Source organism: Sapajus apella, unplaced genomic scaffold, assembly GCF_009761245.1.
Source record: "Sapajus apella isolate SASKATOON/1434 unplaced genomic scaffold, GSC_monkey_1.0 scaffold58, whole genome shotgun sequence".
Classification (NCBI taxonomy): Eukaryota; Metazoa; Chordata; class Mammalia; order Primates; family Cebidae; genus Sapajus; species Sapajus apella.
In genome coordinates this window covers 6,875,231-6,902,510 of record NW_022436998.1, presented here as the reverse complement: position 1 = coordinate 6,902,510, position 27,280 = coordinate 6,875,231, and the positions used below count along the sequence as shown (strand labels likewise).

At 38.8% G+C, this 27,280-nt stretch overlaps 1 protein-coding gene across 1 annotated transcript in view; it reads left to right on the top strand.

The window, feature by feature from the left end:
• Window positions 1–7,316: 7,316 nt before the first annotated feature.
• Window positions 7,317–27,280, top strand: part of LIPK (lipase family member K) — a 25,179-nt gene continuing 5,215 nt past the window's right edge. The window contains exons 1-7 of the mRNA XM_032245651.1: window positions 7,317–7,359; window positions 8,350–8,548; window positions 9,532–9,641; window positions 11,211–11,347; window positions 16,425–16,571; window positions 18,442–18,513; window positions 21,605–21,676. Of these exons, the coding sequence (XP_032101542.1) occupies window positions 7,317–7,359; window positions 8,350–8,548; window positions 9,532–9,641; window positions 11,211–11,347; window positions 16,425–16,571; window positions 18,442–18,513; window positions 21,605–21,676 (780 nt within the window). The remainder of the gene's footprint in view (window positions 7,360–8,349; window positions 8,549–9,531; window positions 9,642–11,210; window positions 11,348–16,424; window positions 16,572–18,441; window positions 18,514–21,604; window positions 21,677–27,280) is intronic.

Genomic DNA, 27,280 nt, shown 5'->3' with positions numbered 1-27,280 from the left:
TGAGTCAATCTGGCATAGTTATTAGATTAAATAACATATTCATTTACTCCTTCATCCATCCATTTTGTTGGCAAACATTTATAAAAACCTCCATGCTAGGTCTTAGAGAAACAGAAATGAGAATGAAACAGTTTCCCTTCTGAAAAAAATCCAACCAGTCTGGCTGTTTTTTAAACTTTAGAATGCATATGAACCCTTTGTAATGTTGGTTTAAAATGCAGATTCCTGGACCACACACCTGCAATAGATTCTCCTTCAGCTGTGCTGGGGTGAGGTCTGTTTTCAGTGTGAGGTCTAAGAGTCTTCAGTGTTTTTCACGGTGATTATGGATGCCTGTGGTTTATGGGCCATACTTAGAAAAACACTGGTTAGACACACAGAAGCCAGAGAGCCCCAGTGAAACTAGCCTGAATGGACTGAGCGGTTAAGAGCATAGTCTTTATGTGCATTTCCTAGAGTCAGGCAACCTGAGTTCAGATTCTGCCTCCATGACCATCTGTTGACGTTGAGCAAATTACTTGACTTCTATAAGACCCAGTTTTATGGGACAATATTTCCGGTCCTTTTTCTTTCTTTCTTTTTTGAGATAGGGTTTCACTCCTCACCCAGGCTGGAGCACAGTGGTGGCACCATCACAGCTCACTGGAGCCTCAATCTCCTGGGCCAAGGTGATCCTCTCACCTCGGTCCCATGAGTAACTGAGTCTACAGGTGCATGCCACTATGCCCAGCTAATTTTTTGTATTTTTTTTAGAAACAGGGTTTTCCATGTTGCCCAGGCTGGTCTTTTACTCCTGGACTCAAGTGATCGGCCCACCTCAGCCTTCCAAAGTGCCGGGATTAGAGGCATGAGCCACTATGCCCAGCCCAATATTTCCTAACCTTTAGAATTATTTTGAGGCTAAAATGAGAAAATATATGTCTGACACATTACTTGGTACATAATAGGTGCTCTATACACAGTTGTAATAACAAAAATAATTATCGCTTCTGAAGGTGATATTATTATTGTTGCCATAGAGATGCACCAGAATTAAGCTATATTAATCTGTATTAATTTATACGTCAATATATTACTATACAATAACAAAACAGTTTAGCAGGGTGGGTGTGTTTTCTAACATAATTTGAATATCTGTATTTTATAAGTATAAAAGGAAGCTCTCCTGAAAAATATTCTCCTTGGTTGTTTTTGCAAAGTTGTTTTTTTTGCTTTAAATTTAAGTAGTTTCAAAGACAAATGAAAAATACTCATAATCTTTTTCTCTTCACAATGTTCACAATTGTTTAAAAAAGCTTAAATAATAATGTATTTCTTATAATAAAGTAATACTGAATATAGAAAATTTAGAAAGTGTGAAAAACACTTTAAAAATGAGAAAATAATCATCCAAATATTCACCATCTACATATAATTGCAATTTGGTGTTTAGGCTTTTTTGGTATTATGGTTTGAATCATCATTGAACTCAAAATATATGTACAATTTGAATTCTGTTTTTTTCTATATATTATATAGTACGAATGTTTACATATCACATATTAGTATTTGATGACTGAATAATTCCATTTTTCTCACCCATAATTTAGGCCACTAGTCTCTTACTTTGGGAAATTTTACTGTCTTAAGATATATAATAATAAATAATTTTGTACCTAGTGTTTATATATACATCATTTTTCTTTTAGTTAGATTCCTGAAAACAAAATTACTGAGTGAAGGTTTTGAATACTTTTAAATTTACAAGACATGTCAACACATTTTTTTCATAAAGCTTTTGCCAATGCTCATCTCCACCATCCGAAAAAAGTACCAAATAATCTAATAACTAGAGATGCTAAATGTGCTTTGATTAATTTCTTGGCCATTATATTTCTTTTCTGCAAATTATCTATTCCCTCTTTTGTCCAGTTATCTACTGGAAACTTGATTGATTGGTTTCTATGTTCCTTTCCATTTATTCCCTCCTTTCTTCTTTCCTTGCGGCTTTATTTTCTTACTAAAATTCATTTTAGATTTTTCATGGAATGAATGTTGTATAATTCAGTATTCTACTGGTTAAAGCACAGTCTAGAAGTATGTTTCTACTCTCTCTCACAACAGTGTTATAAAAAGATTATACCAAATTTCACTTTGATGACAAATATATGAAATTTCCTTTCCCAGGCAGACCCCAAATGTGGCAGCTGTTAGCAGCAGCATGCTGGATGCTTCTTCTTGGATCTGTGTATGGTTATGATAAGAAGGGAAGCACCGCAAACCCTGAAGCTAATATGAATATTGTAAGTGGTTTATTAAGAAAAAATGCTAAGATAAGGAATTCTTCATATTTCATCATTTTAGATATAACTAGTGTACCTTCTTAGTTTTCAACAATTCCTCCAGTGACTAAATCTGTGCTTTCTCCTCTGTTCCTTGACATGGCTAACTAGTCTAAGAATTAAAAGATCTGATCCAAGTTGGAACAGAAATATTCCATCTCCTCTTGGTTTGAACTACCATACAGTAGTGGCTTCCTAAAGAGAAATTTCATGAGCTAATATGGATGATCTCTACAGAATATCTTTGAGTTTTCCCTGAGGTTTTTGATAGAGCAGTTCCTTTGATTTTTGTCAGCTATGTCAATGCACTTTTTTGGTTTAATAAGTCAGCGTTGGTTTCTGTTGTTTATTACCAAAGTATTTTAACATTCAGGAATTCATATCAGAAATGGAATGAAATAGTGTTAGGCAAAGAAAAAAAGGACAAATGACAAGTATCTACTACAGACTTCATTCTGATAATATGCTCCATTATCCTATATAAATGGTGTACAATTGCGGTCCTGTACCATACCCAAGCTGTATTAGAACCATAAGAAGAATGAAACTGCCGAAGTTTATTAAATTAGTGTTCTTCTTGTTCCTCTCTCCAAAGTATCCAACAAGTACCCCTGATCTCCTACCATACTGCTGAACTGACATAATTTTTCTTTCTCTAGTATGAGTGATTTTTGGTTTTCAATCCTTCTATAATGATAATAAGAACAATCATCTCTAAATCTCTTGTTTTATGTTAGGCATTGTTATACACATATTACATATAATCCTCACAATGTCACACAGCCAGTCTCCAGAGCCTGGGCTCTTCGCCACTGCTTTGTGTAGCCCATAATTTATACATACATCTCTGTCTCTGACATGGGAAACTGCATAATCCTTTGATAAAGGCATAAGCTTTCGAGTTAAACTTACTTTAGCATTAATCTTGCTTTTATCTCTTTCTAGTATATACTCTTGGACAAATTGTTAATCTACCTGAATGTCAGTTTTCCCATCTGTAAATGGTACAATTCTATCCCAAATTCCTGTTGTAAGGTTAATGAGAAAAGGAATGTAAACCTCTATGTAGAAGATAAACAATAATCACTAGTTCCCCTCTTTTTCGTATATCTGTGGGTGGGGTATCTTCTCTGACCCCTCTAGGCTCACTCTCTGTTCTTTAACACCTTTCTCCCTGCCCAAGAGGCTGAACTGTAAGGACAGGTCAACAAGCTCCCTTGACTTTTGGTTTTCAGTTCAATTCAGCCAATGGAAATTGTGAGCAGGAGATGAGAAGGAAATTGGCAAGTAAGGTTTGATTTTTTATTGCCCTGGCTTCCTTCCTGTGAAGTCAACTTATATGAGCTGTCTCCCTCAATTTGGTTACCTCAGCTTGACTTTCTCCTTCTGGGTTCTGGTAATGCTTCCTCCCATCTTCTTTCAAGTCTGTTTGGTCATAGATCACTTGTTATTAGCCACTGGGTACTCCACAGTTCCCTGTGGTTTCCCTCATTAGATGATCACATAATTTTTCATCAAAACAAACTAGGGTGCTTGAATGATACCAGGCCAACAGGCAAAACCAGAGTATCCTGAGCAAGCAAGAGTATAGGGTCAACCCCACCCAGACTTACCTATGCCTCTGTATGTAACTCCTTCTAGAAATCCCTCTTAAATTATCCTCATAGGAATATTACATGCTGTCACAGTAAATAGACTGATAAATAGTAGGTGCAACTTAGACTACTACATTGTGGCCAGGCATGGAGATTCACACCTATAATCCTAGCACTTTGGGAGGCCGAGGCAGGGGAATAAATGACTTGAGCTCAGGAGTTTGTGACCAGCCTGGGCAACATGGTGAAATCCCATCTCTACAAAAGCATACAAAAAAATTTAGCTGGGTGTGGGGGTGGGTGCCTGTAGTTCCAGCTACTTGGAAGGTTGAAGGTGGGAGGATTGCTTGAGCCCAGGAGGCAGAGGCTGCAGTGAGCCGAGATCACACCACTGCACTCTGTTCCAGGGAACAGAGTGAGATCCATCTCAAACAAACAAACAAACAAAGTACTATATTGTACTTCATGTGTAGAAATTAAGAGATTATGACATGAAGATATCTATTTTCTTTCTTCTTTTTAGAGCCAGATTATTTCTTACTGGGGTTATCCTTATGAAGAGTATGATGTTGCAACGAAAGATGGTTACATCCTTGGAATTTATAGGATTCCCCGAGGAAGAGGATGCCCAAGGAGGACAGGTATTATTTATTTTATTGTGAAAGGAAAAATGCCTAAAGCAGAGGTACTTAGATGTTCTGGGAGAAGTCAAGCAGTTTTTGTTCTGAAATCCTTAGCAGTCTCTTCCATTGGAGGAGAAGGATCACCCCCCACCTCTCTGTTTAATTTGTATAGCTTTGAAGTTTTAAGTCACGTTTACATACACTGTTTATTTGGTCTCTCCTTTTCTTCATGACTTATCTTCCTTCCAAGCAAACACAAAAACACTTCATGTTCTTACCTTAGTGATACCACTGTCCAGTTTTGAAAACCAGGAACCTAGGGGTTTATCTTGATACCACCTTCTCCCTCACCTCTGCATGCAACCTGTCATCGCCATCTATCAATTCTGCGTTCTAAACTTCTCTCTAATCTGAAAACTTTCAGCTTCAATAATCATTCAAATCCAGGTTTGGACATAATGTCTTCAAGTACTACGATGCCTTCTCACTGGTATTAAACTACTTGTAGTGAGCTGTGGATCCAAGTCTGTGTGATTTTAATGTTTAAAGTAAACATGACCCTATTAGCTCTCACCTAGCAGCAGCTTCTCAGCTACTCAAATCACCATCTGGTTGAGCCTAATTGCCTTCACTCCAGCCTCCGCCATGTCCATCAGGGTGACCCAGAAGTCCTACAAGGTGTCTACCTTGGGCCCTCCGTCTTCAGCAGCTGTTGGTACAGGAGTGTACCCAGTGCTTGTATCAGCTCCTTGAGCTTCTTCCAGGTGGGCAGCAGCTTTCTGGGTGGCCTGAAAGCCACCAGCACAGGTCTGGGTGAGGTCCATGCTGGGGCTGGTGATATGAGAGGCATCACAGTTCTCACTGTAAACCAGAGTCTGATGAGCTCCAGAAAGCTGGAGGTGGATCCCAACATCAGTGCTGTAAACACCCAGGAGAAGAAGCACATCAAGACAAGTTTGCCTTCTTCGTTGACAAGGTGTGGATCTTGCAGCAGCTGAACAGGATGCTGGAGACCATGTGGAGCCTGCAGCAGCAGAAGACAGCTGGGAACAACGTGGACAACATGGAGAGCTGCATCAACAACCTTCTGTGGCAGCTGGACACAGGGGACCAGAAGATGAAGCTGGAGGCGGAGCTTGGCAATACGCAGGGGCTGGTGGAGGACTTCAAGAGTAAGTACCAGGATGAGATCAGCAAGCACATAGAGTTGGAGAATTATTTTTCCTCATTAAGAAGGTTGTGGATAAAGCTTATAGAACAAGTGGTCTCGCCTGGAAGGGCTGCTCCAGGAGACGAGGAGATCCACGAGCTGCAGCCCTAGATCTCGGCCACATCTGTGGTCCTGTCCATGGACAACAGCCAAGTCCTGGACATGAGCGGCATCATCGCGAGGTCCCCACCCGGTACCAGGAGATCGCCAGCAGCAGCTGGGCCAAGGCTGAGAGCATGCAGCACCAGATCCGGTATGAGGAGCTGCAGACTGGATGGAAAGGCTGAGAATGAGCTGATCACAGGAAGAAGATCTTTCAGATGAACCGGAACATCAGCCAGCTCCAGGGTGAGATTGAAGGCCTCAAAGGCCAGAGAACGCGGAGCAGCGTAGGGAGTTTGCCATTAAGGACTCAACGCCAAGCCTGCAGAACTGGAGGCCGTCCTGCAGCGGACCAAACGGGACAGGGCGCTGGAGCTTCGCCGGTGCCTGGAGCTGATGAATGCCAAGTGGGCCTTGGGCATCGAGAGCGCCACCTACAGGAAGCCGCTGGAGGGCTAGGAGAGCCGGCTTGAGTCTGGGGACGCAGAGCAGAAGTATCCATAGGAGGAATAGCAGTGGCTATCCAGGTGGGCCGGGCTCAGCCTCACAAGCTCTGGTCTGGACTTCCAGTGCAGCTTTGACTCTGACGGGGACTTTGGCTCTTTGAGCTGCACCAGCTCCTGCAGGGCCATGCTGTGAAGAAGATTCAGACCTGGTAATGGGAAGCGGGTATCTGAGTCCTCTGATGTCCTGCCCAAGAGAATGGCCACGGCAGCCCTTCTCAGCTTACCTCTCCTGTGGCTGACCCACAGCCTGCTGGGGAGGCAGCTGTGCAGGGGAGCATGGGCAACTGGAGACCCATCGGACGCACAGCCCTAGCCCTAGACCTACCCTAGAGGGATAATTTACTGCCTAGGGTACACCGCTTGCCCTTGCCTTCAACTAAAAAACAAATTATATATATATATATATATATTTTTTTTTTCTTCATAAAATATAGACTATACTATTATCTTCAGGATTTTGTGAAAAAAAAAAAAAAAAAAAAAAAAAGACCCTATTAGTTCCCAGCAGTTTTGTGCTTAAACATCATTAAAGAGCCAATTCTAGCTCCCACAATGCAGGTGGCTGTCTGTGTGTGTGTGTGTGGTGGGGGTGGGCGATAGGGGGAGGGAATGATCAATTAATTCCCCAGAAATTATTTGCTTTTGCGTTCTTCTCTCTCTTCTTAGCTCATTTTATACTTTGACATGTCGAATAACAAAAATTCTCAACATCAGAAAGACTAATTATTTAAAGAAAAACTCTAGATTTCTAAAAAGTGAGGAAGACATAATACTGTTGCTGGCTTTACCGAGCCAATCATTTCCCAAAATAGCTCCGTAATTACAAATAATTTTGTAAATACTCAAGAGAACTTTTAAGTCTGTCCAAACTTAAGTCTCTCTAGTCATTTCTACCACATAGCTGCCAAAGTGCATGTGACAAAAAGCTGTACAACGAGAAACTGTTTCTCTTATCTGAGATGCCTGTGCTGTGTCTCAGATGCAGATCACAGAGGCCTGATGGTACTTAACTATTTAATGATACTTAACTTTGGCAGAGTTAGTAACACCTCTTCTTTCCCTCTATTCTAAAGGTGGATAAATGGACATAGGCTCTTAGAGTTCTTTGTTCCCAATGGCTGGAGGCTCTCTGTGAGTCCAACCTACTCACTCTCGGGAAGCCATTCTAGCTCTAAAAGTGGCCTGAGGTACGGTCCTGAGATATCAACACAGCATCACAAACCACTTGGAGAGGAAAAGCCTTGTCACTTCTTCCCTCTCTTCTCTCTTTTTCAATACTTTCTCACTTCCTTCTTTTTCCTTTTTCTTTCTTAGTTAAAATGTCCCTATTTTACATTGGGAATAGGATTTTTGTATCATATTATCAATTTTAAATTGTGTAAATTTCTAACTATAACCTTGCTTTTTGCTAACAATTCAAATGAAATGAAGCAGTGCCTATAAAACCTAGCACAGTGCTTGACACTCAATGAGCATTCAACAAATGGCATTTTTAAATTGTTTTTATTTTGAAAAAAAATTTAAGTTTTTAATCAGATGAGCCTTGAAAAATATAATGCTATTAATATGAATAACAGTAATAGAGCTAATATTTACTGTGCCAGACAGCCTTTTACATGTTTTAGTTCTCAATGAATTCTTATAAATACTCTAGGAGATAGCATTTGTTGTTATTTCCCATTATACAGATAGTTTAACTGAGGCACAAAGGAGTTCATGCATATCAGAAGGGATTCTGAACTAGGGCAATCTAATTTCCACATGTACCTAACACAATACATTATATATAATTCTTTACAAATGAGAAAACAAGACAGAATATAAATAACTTACCCAAGTAAGTAGTTCAGAAGGGACGAGGTCCCAGGTTTGCCTGACATCAAATTTTATCTCTTAACCTTTCTTCTATACTACAGAAATTCAGGATTGAGATTTTTCTTGTAGACACTGAGGAAGTTCAGACATGAAATTCTGTTTGCCTGTGTTTTGCAGCTCCAAAGCCTGCTGTGTATTTGCAGCATGGCTTAATTGCATCTGCTAGTAACTGGATTTGCAACCTGCCCAACAACAGCTTGGCTTTCCTTCTGGCAGATAGTGGTTATGATGTGTGGTTGGGGAACAGCCGAGGAAACACTTGGTCCAGAAAACACCTTAAATTGTCACCCAAATCACCAGAATACTGGGCCTTCAGGTAAGGAGAAAACTACTCATGAATAAAGTGTGTACTTTGCTCAAGTATATGTATAAACACCTAGTGATTTTTTTGTGTGTGTGTCCAAATGCTCCCAATGGAATCCATAAGAAGGAAACAACCTTTCCTTCTCTACCCAGACTTTCTTCACAGGCTCTAAAGAACTGTCATTATTATTGCATGGCTGTTTGAGAACTCCTGCCTCCTTCCTGGTGTCTGTGTGTGAGTGTGTGTGTGCGTATGTCCTGGGGATAGTAAGAAGAAAGCCTGATTACAGAATGGCTAAGCAGCAATGTCGCCAGCAGCGGCACCTGGGGGTGCTGTCTGCTTCAGAAGCCACATCTACCTGGTCACAGGAGCAAACCCATGCACTGGCATAGGAGCTAAGAACCATTCCTTGGAGGTCATAAAATCCATGTGTTCCTTGGCCTCCTTGCCTGCCTTCTTTCTGGAAACCATTGGCATTTCCTAATTCTATACCACAGTCCATTGTACCCTTGCAAATGACTAGATAATTTCCTAGGTAAGTATTTCTTAAACTATACAAAGGATCAGAAGTAGATGAACATTGATAAATATACAGATTACTGGGTCTCTTTCCAGGAAATTCTGATTCAGTTAGTCTGGGCTGAGGTCTGCAAATCTGTTTGCTTTATTATTCTTTCTTTGAGATAAGCATTCCAGGTAATTGCTCTTTTCAGAGGAGTTTGATAAATCTGTCATAGAATTAATGACACGTAAAGCAAGAAAAGCATCAGTAGGCCTTGACAAATCAGATTTTTCTGATTTGGGTTTCTTAAAAATTTTGACTTGCACTCAAGGTGACACCCTTTAAAGTTGCATAGATGCCTAATATGAGATATTGACACTAGTCTTATATTTAACAAAATCAAAGTATTTGTGTTTGCACTGAATGTGTTTAAATGTTCTAGGCCTAACTATGAGATGACTTTCCTAATTGTGTTATTCCTTCTTTTTGTTAGTTTGGATGAGATGGCTAAATATGACCTTTCAGCCACTATCAATTTTATCATAGAGAAAACTGGACAGAAGCAACTCTACTACGTGGGCCACTCACAAGGCACCACCATAGGTGTGTTTGGGGCATATGTGATCAGAAAATGTCAGGGGCTCTTCTTCCATATTCATGGAAGGGGGTCAGCATTTCTTCTCTCTGTGCAGTCTCTAGCTTGGGTACTTGAATTGGAAAACCATTTCCTCTGGCTAATTTCTGAACAGTAAATTAAATAATAATGATAATAGGGAATTTTCCTTCAATACTAAATTTGGAGGTTGATAGATAAGGCTGAAAGAGGGAGAATTATTCATTTATTTGTTTGCAAGCCTAACAGACATTTGTCAGACAGTGTTATATGCTGAGGAAGCAGAGATAAATATGGTATTCATTCTTTAAAAATCTCACAGTCTAGTGAGGGACTCAAGAAAGAAAACAGAGATTACAAAACTCAGTGATTATTTGCTACAATCAGTATGACTTTTAGTTGTCAGGGAGGCGTTGGAGTAGGCCAGATGTGGGTAGGGCTATGTTGGCAGTGTTGTGAGGCCCATTTGTCTCCCTGCTGTTTGGCTAGAGAACTCAACAATACCAACAGGATTTCCACCAGTCTGTTTTCTATATCAGGATTCTCGTATAAAGTAGGTCTTTTTTTTTTGTTCTTCTTATGTTGGGGAGGGGGTTTCTCTTTTTTTACCCAGGCTGGAGTGCAATGGTGCGATCTCAGCTCACTGCATCCTCCACCTCCTGGGTTCAAGCAATTCTCCTGCCTCAGCCTCCTGAGTAGCTGGGACTACAGGGGTGCACCACCATGCCTGGCTAATTTTTGTGTTTTTAGTAGAGATGGGGTTTCACCATGTTGACCAGGGTGGTCTCCATCTCTTGACCTCGTGATCCACCCGCCACGTCCTCCCAAAGTGCTGGGATCATAGGCATGAGCCACCGCACCCGGCCTAGGTCTTTACATACTTGTTCTGTGTCATACATCTTGCATACATTCTCTCATTGGAAACTGCAAACATCCGAAACCACTATCATCCATACTCCACAAATGGTTGAATTGAAGAATTCTTTCTAATGGTGATATTCCCAAGTAACATCTTATATTTCACATATTTAATAAAGATTATATACACAAAAATCATCCTATAAGGATTTTATAAATCATCTGATTTGCTGTGAACTCAATAACTACTGCCCCTAAAAAATTAGGGGTCACCAGAAGGAAATTCAACAAACCAATGATTTTATAAAAATCATCCTATAAGGATTTTATCATCCACATTCACAGACTGAGAAAACCACGACTCACAGAGGGAAGGTCACACAGCTAGTAAACAGGAAGTCGAATTTAGAGCCCAGTTTTGTCTGATACCAGGATTATGGTCAAGCTGGAATGGGCTTTGGAGTTTACCTAGGCATGCCCCACAGTAGATGCTTGAACCCTCTTCTCCTTGCACTCCCCAGGGAACACTTTATTCTGAATTAGCCAATTCCACTCTTGAGAAATTAAGAAATTATTCTCTACAAATGGTAATAATTGTATGTTGTTTTTTGTTTTGTTTTTAATATGGCTACTTTTACTATCATTTAAAATGAACAAATAATTATCTGAAAACTATGAACTAGTATCTTCTTCCATTTCAGCTTTCATAGCATTTTCTACAAACCCAGAACTGGCTAAAAGGATTAAGATATTTTTTGCACTGGCTCCAGTCGTCACAGTGAAATACACCAGAAGTCCTATGAAAAAACTAACAACTCTTTCCAGGCAAGTAGTCAAGGTATGTGACTTCCCAAGTTTTAATCTGAAATAACTAAAAGTAGCTCTGTTTCCACTGATTTCAACAGAAGACCAATGACATTTTACAAACTTCTGAAAAAATAATAGGTATTCAAGATATTCATGTAAATTCACTGATGATGTGTGCAATCTTATTAGCAGAGTTCGGGGAATTCCCCTGTTGCTAATCTACCCTACTTTCTTCATCTATGTCCAGAAATGTGTCTACTGTGCCATTCCTGAACCACAGATAGAGCTTATTTGAGTGATTGGTTTGTTGAATTTAGTAGATTAAATTTCCTTCTGATGACCCATAATTTTTTAGGGGTAATAGTAGTTGAGTTCACAGGATGGAATCAGATGGTGTGGGTTTGAATCTTATTTCTATGATTTGCTGGCTGGGTAAATTTGGTCAAGACCTTAAGTGCTCTTCATCTGTAATGTGAAGTAACAATAGTTCTTACTCATAGGACTACCATGAGGACTAAGTGATTTAATACAGCATATCCTTTAAAACAATGTCTTGCATATTATAAACTTTTAATAAATGTTAACAATTGTTTTTGCTAACATTGGTTTTATAGAACTTACCCTCCTCCATCACTAAATGCCCAACCTTGTTTCATTTCCTGATACTTTGCATGCTGCCATTTTGACAATTCCCAAAACCTAGGCAAAATTCTAGGCCCCATAGTCTCCTCTAGTTGACAGCTAACTAATCTGATCCTTTATCTAGTCCAGGTGAATGGCATTGCATGGGTTGGTGTGTTTTCTTTTTGTATTTTAACCTTCCATGGTGATGATTGTAATGTTCAGTGATTTCAATGAGACGAGATGAAAGTGAAACAATTCTGACAGAAACCCAAAGATTTACAGAAGATTCTTATTTTTGAGAGCTAAGCAAATTAGCCTGCGGTGATTGAAGTGCTTATCTATATATCCCAGAAAGACAAGTAGCAGAAAAACCACCTGAAAATGACAAAACATGCTTACATTGCCTGTTGGTACTGGGGCCTCTTATACCATTGAGATTTCAGTCTGGCCTGGTCCTACTATTAAGTCAACAATGTCAGATTTATTGCATTATTTCTGTATTCCCACATAATTAAGAGATATTTTGGGATGGTGGGATCTTTCCATTCTTCTTCATTTGCATAATTCTCTTCAAACTTCTCCATAGCCTGATGTGTGTGTAGGATTTGGTGCAATTCAAGTTAATTCAGCCAAAAGATATCTAGGAGCTACGATTTTGAGGCCCTGGCATTAGGAAATAGCTATGTCTACAAGGAAAGTTTTCAGCTAATTGGTATGAGTAAAAACTAGGATGTACATGAGAGTAGAACAAGATTCAACTAAGAAGAGATTAGGAGACAATGGAAGGAAGTTGTGTCATGCCTAGGAGTTTAGACTTTGTTCTGTTAATGATGAGAGGCATCTGAAGAATATCAAATAGAAAAGTGACTTGATCACATTTGTAATTTTAGAAAGATTGCCTTTTCTAAATTATAACTCCAGTAGAGGAACTATAGTACCAATGGAAGAATTGCCACATATGACCTACTAATTCCTAGTAGAAACTCCAGTATACAATGATAGAGCAAAAACATTGCTAGGCAAACTCAGAAAAAAGCAAAAATACTTCTAGCTGTTAGAATCACAAAAGACTTTTTGGATAAGATGGCATTTTAGTTTGGGCTTAAGGATAAGATTTCAATATACAGTGTGGTATAGAAAGGCTTTCTGAAATAAGAGGGAAACATGAGCAACATAGAGTGGTGAAGCTCAGGCCATGGAAAACCACACATAACTCACTTTACTGGAGCTTGTATTAGTATTTGTAAAGGATAGTATGAGAAATCATGTTGGAAATGTAGAGGCAGATTCTAAAGGGGTTTGAGTGCCAAATTAATGAGTTTGGAATGTATTTTATAAGCAATTGGAGCATGTAAAATATTTGCACAGAGGAGTGACATGCATTATGCCCCTTTTTAGAAAGATTCCTCTGGGAACCAAATGTAAGCAGATAAGGGTAAAGGACATCAAGAGGGGGAAAGGTTAGGAGAATAATTATGGGGTTACTGTTAACACATTAGCTGATAGATGCTGGGGAATGGAACAAGAGTTGTGCACAGACGAGGAGAATTATTATGGGGTTATTGCTAACACATCAGCTGATAGATATTGGGGATTTGAACAAGAGTTGTGCAACAAAAAAATAATCTATAAGATACGACACTGAAATGATAGACAACGTTTAGGTATGTTTTCGACTTTTTGAGGGAGGGGCTTTCTTTCTCCTCTCCTCTCCTATCAGCCGGACGTTCGAAGGCATGCTTGGTGAAAGTCTTCATTTTTTTTTTTTTTTTTAATGGGAGCTTCTGGAATGAGACAACACTTTTTCTCTCTGATTAGCACTTCCTTTTCACCGATACTGCCAGTTCTTTCAATTGCTCCATTTCTGTTACATTCAACCCAATTCATGTATGTCGAACTGAATTGAGTATAAAACATAAAGACTTGAGTCAGATAGAACTAGTCACATTCTACCTCTGCCTCCTGCCACTGTAACCTTGGACAAGTTATTTAACCATGCTAAGCCTCAATTGTCACTTTGATAGAATGAGTAGAGTTTGTGAAATTGGGAGATTTATTCATCCATTCCCCCTTCCTCACCTCCCATTTTGTCCCTGGACATTTATGCCTTTGTGTTCTTGTCATTCTACTTTCTTTCTGACCTATAGCTTGCTTTGATCCTTTGCTTTTGGCAAGTCTCTACAACATTAAAGATTGTTAGTACTGTCTCCATTTCTTAAAAGAAGAACCTGAGGCTCAGAGAGGCTAAGCAGCCTGTCCCAAGTCAACCAGCCAATGGATGGCAGAGCCAGAATTTGAACCCAGATGTGACCAGGCAACCCATGGTCAGTGATCTTTTTATATGTGCTGGTTTTTCCACTTTTTCAATGCCAGCCTGAAGAAGTTAGTGCACAAGGTGACCAGCTCAATCAGCTGTTGAGGGCTGAATCAAGCCCATGTTCTGCTTGGCAAGCCATGTGCCCTGGCATGGGCCCATGTTGCCAGAAAGAGGGGTACCTTTTCTAATTCTCACACATACCCAAAGAGCTACTAGAAGGAGCCTGGCTCCCTGCTGTTATGTGACAAACATGCCCCCTCCACAGCCACCTTGGAATTACATCTACAAGTTGGTATGTTTGCTACCCTGTATCTGGTTGCTATACTGCTGGCTGGCCTGATTTAATATCCTCCCTTTTAGATTAGGGTAAAGGAGAAATTATTCACCTTTGGGCAAATGCATAGTAGTTTTGCTGAGTCACTCAGCCATGGATATTGAGGTAGAGTGGAGTCAGAGAATGTTCTGCTAATTTAGTCTGTATTTGGGAAAGCAAACTCCAGGTTTCAGAACAGAGAACCAAGAAACCATTATGGTAGATGTCACCTGTTTCTTAACAGTGTATTTTCATTGTTCATTACTCATATGAACTGGATATTTTCTTCCACATGAATTTTCTTGCCAAGCATGGATGACTAAGTTATTGATAAATAAAAAGTAAATTTGTTTACTGGTTAAAGTCAGATCCTGCCTTTTACTTTAATTATTTATTCATGTGACAATCGATCTAAGTTGTCACACTTGAAAACATGAACTAAATGTCAACATTCTTTTAAAGGATAAGCTCATTTTATGAGTGTATTCTGCTACTACTATTAAATTATTATGGGGACATTTACATAGGAAGAATTACAATTTGGCAAGTTAAATCAATTATCTAGTGTATTATCCAAGTGTCCTAGTGATTGTGACAAAAAGAAGAAGAGTCTGGATCAATCAGATAATATGTACAAGGCTTATTATTACTTTCCAGACCTAAAGAATTGAGATATGGTTTGAACTAGTTTAACATATTATTGTCCTTCCTTTCCCTTCCCTTTTTCTTCTCCTTCCTCCTTCTTCTCCTCCTCCTCCTCCTCTCTCTCTTCCACCTTCCCTTCCTCTTTCCCTGCCTCTGTCCCTCTCTTCCTCTTTTGGGCATGAAGAGGAATATGAAATCTTGGTATTTCACATATTCCATTAATATTCCATGGATATCAAATATTCCATTAAATAAAATTTATATCTGACTATGCAAGATAACCATTTTTAAAACTCAGAATTTAATAAGCTATGCTCAGTAGGAACTTACTTGATCTAGTTTTCCAGAGATAGGAGAAGGTCTTAAAGTGAATTAGATCTTAAGTGAACAAATGCCAGTTATTATTTTTCTTTAGTTGTAATTGCTGGTTAATAAAGAATTCCAGAAGAAATGTGTGTTCATTTTTTACTGTAAGTGGGTGTTTCCAAAGTTTTAAGAACTGAAAAGTGTCTTTGTATGTTTATATCTAGTTTATTATGCTAAGATTATAAAACTAGTAGCTGTTAAGCAAAGGAACTCACTTGCAACGCTGCCTGAAATTCCACTAGTAAGGATTCATTTTTGTAGGTTAAGCTTTTGCCTATAGAAATAATTCATTAAAGGATTCTGGAAGAAATGGCTTGAGTCTGTATCAATCACTAATTATGATAGTAATAATCATTACATTAATTTATATTTTAATTAAATAGTATTTGTTCCAGATGCTAGGAACTGCACTAATTGTCTTTTAAATATGACCTACTAACTTCACAACATCCCTATCTATGAGAAAATTTTTCTGTTTTATAAATAAGAAAATTCATAATAATAATAAAAATTAAATACTCTCCTAAGGTATAGAATGTGTTTGAATACAGAATGAAACACATATACGCCTCACTCCAAAGTCTTACCAATTTCCTGTGGGAACTAGTTTCTCAAAGGGCATTCTAAAAAACACCCCAATTAAAGGTTTTTTGGAAAAGCCATCAACAGGTGCATTGGAAAGATTACAAAACTAAAATTTAATAAGCCTCATGGTTTCACTAAGGACCAACACCGAGCAGATGTCACCTAGTACTATGCAGTCCTTGTTTGAACTACTACTCTTTCTCCACTTTTGATATCCACACCTATGAAATTTGATGGTGTTTTGAAATTATTTTGTAGGTGTTGTTTGGTGACAAAATGTTCTACCCTCGTACATTGTTTGACAAATTCGTTGCCACCAAAGTGTGCAGCCGGAAGCTATTCCGTCGTATCTGCAGCAACTTCCTATTTACTCTGAGTGGATTTGATCCGCAAAACTTAAATATGGTAGGTGTAAATAATTGGGTCTGGGAAAGCAATTGTTTTGTTGCACAGAAGTGATGAAAATTCATTCTGGATTATATGAAAACCAAAATTCAATGTTTCCTTTTTGCTTTTGGAATGTAATTAGTACATTCATGGCTTCCAATGAGGGCTGAGAATCAACTTACTTTCATAGGAGGATTTGAGAAGAAAGCTTTCCTGCCAACAGTTGTCATCTCTTATCTGAAACGTCCTTTGTTTAGATAAAGGCTATGGTTTTGATATCTATCTTGCTGTGCCTGAGCCTTATTTCAGACCTACTGAAGTAGAATCTCAGGGGGTGAGTCCAGACATTTGTATTTAATTTTTTACTGGTTTTCCACTTTCACAGGTGATTTGGTAAGTAATTTTGTGAACCACTTACTTCCTTAACCCAAACGCATAAAAGGAGGGATGGTTCTTCAATAACAGCTACAAATTTATTGTTCAAGGAGTACTGACAGGGATCAGTGTCAGGGTTCTTGTCAAGTAATTCTAACTTAACCGAGATTCTTTCCATGATGACCCAAAGATTTGGGAGAGGGAAGAGGGAAAGAGAGGAGACATGTTTGAAGTCAGAGGAAGGATCAGGCTGAAGATGTTCTCCACCTCTCTTGCAGACTTCTGCCCAGAGCCTGCTCTCCCAGTCAGTGGAAAGCACCGATTAAAATTTTTCTTGCTTTCAAGCAAGATTTATAAAAGGCTTTTTATGCAAAGCATATCTTAGCCACTGCCTTTCTATGTTCCTCTCTCACTTTCTCAGTGTACCACGGAAACTATGCTTGCCTATCACTTAGATGCAAGCTTAGGTGTAGATGAAAGCATATCATGTAGGCAGAGCTGAGTAAAAAGACCTTGAAGCAAACATAAAACAGTGTATTTTAAAAACACCCTCTCAGCATAGCCTAAGAGTTTGCTAAAGAAAGACATCACAAAATAACACCCTTGACTATTCATTGGCCTTTGCTGTCCATATGGACACCTTTCGTCAAATCACCTTTTATCTTCCTGCCAAAAAGCAGAGCTTACAGAATATTATGGCGCCTTCAAGGACATTTGTTTCAGTGAACCATAACCAGGGGTGCATAAGTAATAATGGTGGAACTTTGAAAAAGTCACATGTCCAGAACTCAACTTTTCAGATTTTGATTTTTATTCAGTACGTTTGGATAGCTTATAAGTAGGTTAACATATCTTTAAAGCTTTAAGGTGTTTCTGATGTTTACTTTGGTGGAAAAGAGCTCTTTTTATTTAAAAAATAGTGCAATGGAAAATACGAGAGAATTGAGAGTTTGTGTGTGTGTTTTGTTTTTGTTCTTGTGTGTGTATGTGTGTGTTTATCCATAAGATATCTAAATATACTGACTGAATTGATTCTGCCCCACAAACTTTCAGAGTCCTGTAGAATATTTACCACATTTTAAAATTCAGAAAACAAAAGGCAATATTTAGTTCAATTTTCAGTGTCTTAGGGTCAACAACTTTCTTTGAATGTCCTTTGGGACTTAACACGGGGTGAAGGAAAAGATCACTGGAGTTTTTATCCTTTAATCTCCTACACCCTTGGACCTAGAGAGTTGAGTCTGGAAAGAAAGATTTCCTTTTGTTTTTGACAAGTGGGATGCTCTCTGTAAGCTTTCTGAAGATACTACTGAGGATGGGACAGAGCTAGTGGAGGAAGAAGTTCTTAAAGATGGGCTTCTTTGGTTAATATGTCTTCAGAGTACTTGCTACATGTTTTTTTTTTCCTTAAAGAAAGGAAAAAAGGAAAATAAAGTATTTAAATTTCTCTCAAATGTTTACTTGTGATGTGATGATATGATTAGCCTCTAGATAAGAAATAATCTCTTTGCAGAGTCGCTTGGATGTTTATTTGTCACACAATCCTGCAGGAACATCTGTTCAGAATATGCTGCACTGGGCCCAGGTACGTGTTTCTTATTCCTGCTTGATGCACACATACCTCTGCAAGACCCTCAAGAAGGGCTCTCAGAGAGCTCACTGCAGGGTTCTGCAGGCACCCGCCACTGTCACATTGATGGTTTTGGAATCAGCATCGACTGTTCATTTTTATCTACTGCATTCCCATTTCTTCTCCTTGTCCTCATTGTCTGGGTTTTGAGCCTAGTTCTCAGATATTTTGACTGAAATCTGATCCTTAGATTTTTCCAAACTGCCTTTTCAAGGGAAGGCTTTTATTTCCTCTTTCAGAAAGTCATCAGCCGTAATAAAACTTTATATAAAATGATGGAGCTTATTCCAGAAAGAGCTATTCATCTTCCAATCAATGTATGGGGCATTTTGGAATGTGGAAATAATGCTTTATTCAGAGCAAACTGAATGCTAGGGAAGAATTAAAGTAAATTTATGGCTTATGTTTTACCCTCAGGTAAAGTTTTATTTGTTTTGTTATATTGCTCAATATTCAGAAAGTTCAAAGATAAGTCAGATTAAATTGGTTTGGTTTTCTGAGCTGTGTGTGTGTGTGAGTGTGTCTTTGTGTGTGCATGTATGCACACATGCATGCACATTCATTTGTTTATCATGCAATCTTTGCCTATATTCTTGGCTGGTGGCTCAGACACAACCCCTTTTGAAAAGTGAACAAAATATACATAATTCTATGTCAGGGAGAGGGGTGGTGTCTTCTCAAAGTTTTAATATATTCCACCCCACCAGAGAATTTGCATTTTAACATATATCCTAACAAATTTGCTTCTTATTATAGAGAATCGCTACTATAGATAGCCTGAAATACTAGGTGAGGATTTCTGAAATTCTTGGAAGCGTTTGACCCCCAGGAGATAAGGCTTCAAGTTCCTTTAGGAAGAAAGATGCTCAGGATATAGGTCCTCCTATTGATGAGGAGACAGACAGGTCCTCTTACGAGCACATGGCCTTCCAGGTAGTACACATGGAATTTCACAGTTAGTGAGCACTTAATATATGCTCTTCTTGCTGCTTATACATATAATTTTATTCACTCTACAAACGTCGTAGCGTATTCTCTTTTTTTTTTTTTTTGAGACAAAAAAAAAAGCATGCAGTGGTACAATCATATTGCCCAGGCTGGAGTACAGTGGTACAATTATGGCTCACTGCAGCCTTGATATCCTGGGTTTAAGCAAGTCTCCCATCTCAGCTTCTTGAGTAGCTGGCACCACAGGCATGCACCACCATGCCCAGATAACTTTTGTTTCTTTTTACAAATATGAGGTCTTGTTTGGTTGCCTAGGCTAGTCTTGAACTGCTGGACTGAAGCAGTCCTCCCACCTCAGCCTTCCAGACTGCTGGAATTACAGGCGTGAGCACTACACATGGCTGCCTATTCCTTATACATTTTACAGTTAACTTCTCTTAAGAAAAACTTTTCTCTTTTGACAGGAAGCCCTTTTCAGAATAGAAAAAAGTAGGGATGGGGGGATGGTAAATATTTGGTTGTAAATTACATAGGCAGCTAAAGCAAGGGTGATGATCATGATGATGATAGTAATACTAGTTTTTAAAAAAGCTATTTGTTGAGTATTGCTAGGTGCTACATGCTTTTCTTCACAATCCTAAGAAAGAATGTTACTATCATTTTCATTTCATAAATATCTTACCTTGAATCACAGATTCAGTAATCTGTTAAACCTGGATACAAATGAGGTATAGTAGTTTCTTTTCACACTGCTATAAAGAACTACATGAGACTGGGTAGTTTATTAAAACAAGAGGTTTAATAGACTCACAGCTCCACAGTCTGTACAGGAAACATGACTAGGAGTCATCAAGAAACTTAAAATCACCGCAGAAGGCAAAGGGGAAGCAAGCATGTCTTACCACAGCAGAGCAGGGGGGAGAGGGAGAGAGAGACAGAGAGAGTGAGTGAGAGAGATAGCGCACAAAGTGGGAAGTGCTGTACACTTTCAAACAACCAGGTTTTGTGAGAACTCACAAAGGGGAAGTCCGCCCCCATGATTCAGTCACCTTCCACCAGGTCCCTCACCTGACATGTGGGAATTACAATTAGAGATGAGATTTGGGTGGGGACACAGAGCCAAACCAAATCACCAGATTTGATCCTAGAGCCCAAGTTCCTAACTAGTACATCCTATTGCCTCACATTGCTAAAAGCTTTCAGAATTTCAATAGCAGCAGACTGCTGCCTCTCTGAATATAAATCATGATGGGAATATTTTTAAACTAAAAATCAGGACTAAGTCAGTAAGTGGGAAAAATATCTGAGATTCAAGCTAAAAAAAAAAAACACAGAATAGTCTAAGAATAATTTAATGAAGTGCTTGACATAAACGTCAAAATTACCTGCCTCATCAATCCTATATGGCTGCCAAATAACAGAAAAAGGAAATGCTGTGTGTGTGAATGTTCTTACATTCTATTATTGGAAGTTTCAATGCCAAAATGCAAAAGCACTCATGCATAGTATCTCATTCAGCCCATGGCTCCATATGAATAACACAGCAGGTGGCTTGCCCCCAGATATGGGAGGCAGACAGCAGCCATGTACCGCACACAGAACTGGGGTAACAGTGGGTGAATATTTCTTCTAACAGTGAAAAGAATGTTTAAGGATGGGAATATAATCATAACAGCTTAGACCCCATCATAAGGATAAGGTACAAAGTTGTGTAATAACAATAGCAGTAATTTTTAAATGTAGGAAACAAATAGCTGATGACTTTTTAAATTCCTGAAGCAGAGATATTTAAGAATCATTCAATTCTGTATCTTTAAAAAAATATTTCTATGTGTAGCATGGTAACATTTAAAGGCATTGGATTTAAATGAAAACTCTAAGGATTTTCATTGGAAAGAGACAGGAGTAAAAGATTGCACCAATTTTGTGAATTATCATCAATTTAATCATTTTTATTACTTATTTTCTTTATCTTTATTGAAATTTAGCTTATGTGTCTAAAGAGTGGGGCATAATATTAATCTTATTTGTATATTTTTTGTGTACTATCTTTAAATACATACTGTTAACCTATATTAATGTGCTCGTTTTATTTTAGGCTGCTAATTCTGGTCAGCTTCAAGCTTTTGATTGGGGAAACTCTGATCAGAACATGATGCACTTCCACCAGGTACAAAAATAATCCTTGTAATCAGTTGCATGCTGCAAATGAACTAACAAAAATAGTATCCACTCATTAAGCACCTGCCACTTCCCATTTACCACACTGGATGTTGCTTATTGCTGTTCTCACAGGCTGATTATTGGGTTCTTGCCATGTGCCATATCATTATTTCTAATTCTTAACAAGGACCTTGCAAGGTAAATATTATTATCCCTATTTTTTTTCGGAGGCTCAGAGAGGTTAGGTAAATCATCAGAGTTATTTAGCTAGTAAACAACTAGGGAGAGGGGCTCAAGATGGTTAGATATAGCCAGGAAGAGCTTCTCTCACTAAGAGACAAGACCATCAGGAAGACTGGAACACTGAGCATATCTTCAGAAGAAAGTCATTGAGAGTGAATGGAGGGAGGATGCTGACCCTGAGCTGAAAGAGGGAGAATTCTAGCAACACTGCACAAGGTTGCTGAGCACCAGGACTCTTTCCAGGGCCTGTGTAGCTCCTGGGGAAGAGGTGAGTTAAATAGGAGTGCAATGGCCTACTCTCACTATGGACCTAGCTGCAGGAGACCCCACGACCCCCATAGACATTTGAGCTAGTAGGCAGAGCTGATTGTAGAGTTGGCAAGGACAGGACTCTAGCCTGTGCAAAGCCCAGAGGGTTTGGTGCAGGAATGGTTGCAGTGAAGTATGGCCAGAGACGTCCATTGCCCAAGGCTTGCTAAGCTCCTCTAGGTGGCACTGGCCTTTGTTGACTGTTGAACCTTAACAGAACAGGGCTCTCTTACCCATGGATGGGGCCAGTGTGACCTGAGCACATCCCTGTCTGCTGGCCTCTGTCAGAGTTCCTGCCTAGCTGTACCTGCTTACAGCGGAGCCTCTCATACCCAGCCAGGGTGACCCTCAGTGGTCACTGCCATGCCTCCTTCATTGGCAGATTCTGCCTAGCCATAGGAGAGCTTTTACACATGGGACCCTACCAGTGTGCAGCCTCCCCTGACTGCTTTGCAAGCACGCATGTGTGTAAACCTTGCCACCACCACCACGATGACATGCTTTTGCCCCACCTCCTATCAGAGTGTTGTTGCCAGTGTATGAAGAACATGTCAGCCCCTCCAGTACAGCAGTGGCCAGAGGACAAAGCTGTGGACATGGTTATAGCACACAGCCCAGGTTATAGCACACAGCCCAGGAGTGCTGAGCTAAGCCCTGGCACCTTGAAATCATGCAGAAATGAAGCCAGTCAACTAAAAACAACTTATATCACAGTCAAATTTTCAAGGGCTTCAAAGAATATAAAAGCAAAAAGCCTCATCCAAAGGACAGCAACTTCAATGATTAAAGGAATATCAGCCAAAACAGTTGAGAAGGAACAGTGCAAGAACTCTGTAACTTTGAAAAGACAAATAACCTCTAAAAAACCACACTACCTCTCCAGCAATTGTTCTTAACCAGATTGAAATGACTGAAATGACAGATATGTAATTCAGAATCTGGATGGCAACAGAGATCATTGAGATTCAGGAGAAAGTTGAAACACAATCCAAGGAATCTAAGGAATCCAGTAAAATAATTTAAGAGCTGAAAGATGAAATAGCCATTTTAAGAAGGAACCAAATTGATCTGATAGAGCTGGAAAACTCACCACAAGAATTTGATAATACATCAGAAGTATTAATAGCAGAATAGAACAAGCTTATGAAAAAAAATCTCAGAGATTGAAGACTGGTTATTTGAGTGAACCCAATCAGACAAAAAAAAAAGAATTTAAAAAATGAACAAAATCAGCAGAAAATATGAATTACGTGAAGACACCAAACTTACAGCTCACTGGCATTCCTGAAAAAGAGGGAGAAAGAGTAGGCAACTTGGAAGACATATTTGATGATATTGTCCATGAAAATTTCTCCAACTTCACTAGAAAGGTCAACATTTAAATTTGGGAAATTCAGAGAACCCCTGTAAGGTAGTATATAAGACAACCATCCCCAAGACATATAGTCATCATATTTTCAAAGTTCTACCTGAAAGAAAAAGTATTAAAGGCAGATAGAGAGAAGGGACAGTTCACCTACAAAGGGAACCTCATCAGGCTGACCATGGACCTTTCAGCAGAAACCCTGTAAGCCAGAAGAGATTAGGGGCTTGTATTCAACGTCCTTAAAGAAAAGAAATTCCAGTCAAAAATTTCACATACAGATAAACTAAGCTTTATAAGTGAAGAAGAAATAAAATATTTTTCAGACAAAATTGCTAAGGGAATTTATTACCACCAGACTTGTCTGCCTAGAGGCCCTTAATGGATTGCCAAACATGGAAATGAAAGACTGTTACCAGACACTACAAAAGCATACTTAAATACATAGATCATTGACACTAGAAAGCAGCTACACAATCAAGCCTACATAACAACCAGTTAGAAACACAACGACAAGATCAACGTATATCAATATTAACCTTGAATGTAAACAGGCTAAATGCCTCACTTAAAATGCAAAAAGTTGCAAGTTGTAAAAAGAAACAAGATCTAACTGTATGCTGCCTACATGAGACCCATCTTGCATGCAATGACACCCATAAATTCAAAGAAAAGGAATGGAGAAATATCTATCAAGCTAATAGAAAAGAAAGAAGAGCAAGGGTTGTTATACTTGTTTCAGACAAGACAGAATTTAAATAAACAATTATCAAAAATAACAGAGAAGGGTATTAAATAGTGCTAAAGGATTCATTGAATTTAACAAGAAGACAATTACCCTAAATATATATGCACCCAACACAGGAGGACCTAGATTCATAAAACAAGTACTTAGAGACTTAGATAACTACGCAACAATAGTGGGAGACTTCAACACCCCACTGACAGTACTAGACAGATCTTTGAGGCAGAAAACAAACAAAGATATTTGGGACCTAAACTTGACACTTAACCAAATGGACTGAGAAGATATCTAGAGAACACTCTACCCAACAACAGCAGACTACATATTATTCTCATGTGCACATGGCATATACTCTAAAACGGACCTCACACTCAACTATAAAGCAATTCTCAACAAATTCAAAAAACTGAAATTATACCATGTACACTTATGAATCACACACAGTACAAAAAAAAGTAGAAATCAATATCAAGATGATCTCTCATAACCATGAAATTATAAAGAAATTAGACAACCTTCCCCTGAGTTGATTTTGGGTGAATAATGAAATACAGTCAGAAATCAAGAAATTCTTTGAAACTGATGGAAACAAAGACATAATATACCAGAATATCTGGGACATAGCTAAAGGAGTGTTAAGAAGAAAGTTTATAGTGCTAAACATGCAGTCAAAAAGTTAGAAATATCTCAAATTAACAATCTAACATCACACCTAGAGAAACTAGAAAAACAAGAGCAACCCAACTCCAAAGCTAGCAGAAGGGAAAAACAACCAAATTCACAGCTTAATTGAATAAAATTGAGATGCAAAGAAACATACAAAAGATCAACAAAATCACAAGTTAGTTCATTGAAAGAGTAAATAAAACTGATAGACTGCTAGCTAGACTAATAAAGAATAAAGGGAAAAGATTCAAATAAACAGTCAGAAATGACAATGGGGACATTACCATCACCCCATAGATATATAATAATCCCTTCGAGACTATTTTTAACACCTCTATCCACACAAATTAGAAAATCTAGAAGAAATGCATAAAGTCCAGGAAGCATAACACCTCCAAAGATTGAATCACAAAGACACTGACACCCTAAACAGGTCAATAACAAGATCCAAAGTTGAATCACTACTAAAAAACTACGAACCAGAAAAAGCACTGGACCAGAATGAATTACAGTCGAATTTTACCATACATGTAAGAAGAGATGGTACCAATCTTACTGAGATAATTCCCAAAAAAAATTGAGGAGAAAAGACTCCTCTCTAACTCGTTTTATGAAGCCAGCATCATTCTGTTGCCAAAATCTGGCAGAAACACAGTGAATAAAGAAAACTTCAGGTCAACATCCCTGATAAACATACATGCAAAAATTCTCAATGAAATACTAATGAACCTGATACAGCAGTACATCGAAAAGCTAGTCCACAACAATCAAGTAGGTTTTATTCCTGGGTTGCAAGGTAGGTTCCAAATATACAAATCAATAAGTGTGATACATCACATAAACAAAACTAAAAACAAAAATCATAAGATTATCTCAATAGACACAGAAAAGACTCTTAATAAAATTCAACATCCCTTCATGTTAAAAACCCTCAACAAACTGGGCATCAAAGGAACTTACTCATATTAAGAACCATCCAAACAAACATATGAAAAAAAGCTCAACATCACTTATCATCAGATAAATGCAAATCAAAACCACAACAAGATACCATCTCTCACCAGTCAGAATGGTGATTATTAAAAAGTCAGGAAACAATAGATGCTGGCAAGGCTGGAGAGAAATAGGAACACTTTTACACTGTTGGTGGGAATGTGAATTAATTCAACCATTGTGGAAGAGAGTATGGCGATTCCTCAAAGATCTAGAACCAGAAATACCATTTGACCCAGCAATCCCATTACTGGGTATATACCCAAAGGAACAGAAATCATTCTATTATAAAGATACATGCACATGTATGTTTACTGCAGCACTATGTATAATAACAAAGACATGGAACCAACTCAAATGCCTATCACTAATAGACTGGATTTAAAAAAATGTGGTACATATACACCATGGAATAGTACTATGCAGCCAATGAGATCATGTCTTTTGCAATTACATGGATAAAACTGGAAGCCATCATTCTCAGCAAACTAATGCAGGAACAGAAAACCAAATATCGCATGTTCTTACTCTTAAGTGGGAGTTTAACAATGAGAACATGTGGACACAGAGAGGAAAATAACACACACCAGGGCCTGTTTGGGGGGTGGATGGTGAGGGAAGGGAACTTAGAGGATGAGTCAATAGGTGCATCAAACCACCACAGGACATGTACACCTTTGTAACAAACCTGCACATTCTGCACATGTATTCTGTTCCAATTGGGTGGATCACTTGAGGTCAGGAGTTCGAGACCAGTCTGGCCAACATGGTGAAACCCTATCTCAATTAAAAATACAAAAGTCAACCAGGCATAGTGGCTCATGCCTGTAATCCCAACACTTTAGGAGGCTGAGGCGGGCAGATCACCTGAGGTCGGGAATTTGAGACAAACCTGACCAACATGGAAAAATCCCATCTCTACTAAAAATACAAAATTAGTCAGATGTGGTGGTTCCTGCATGTAATCCCAGCTACTCGGGAGGCTGAGGCAGGAGAATTGCTTGAACCTGGGAGGCAGAGGTTGCGGTGAGCCGAGATCACACCATTGTACTCCAGCTTGGGCAACAAGAGTGAAACTCTGTTTAAAAAAAAAAAATTAGCCAGGTGTAGTGGCAGGGGCCCGTAATCCTAACTACTCAGGAGGCTGAGGGATGAGAATAGCTTGAACCCAGGAGGCAGAGGTTGCAGTGAGCCAAGATTGCATTACTGCACTCCAGCCTGGGTGAGAGAGCTAAACTCAGTCTCAAAAAAAAAAAAAAAAAAAAAAAAAAAAAAAAAAAAAAAAAAAAAAA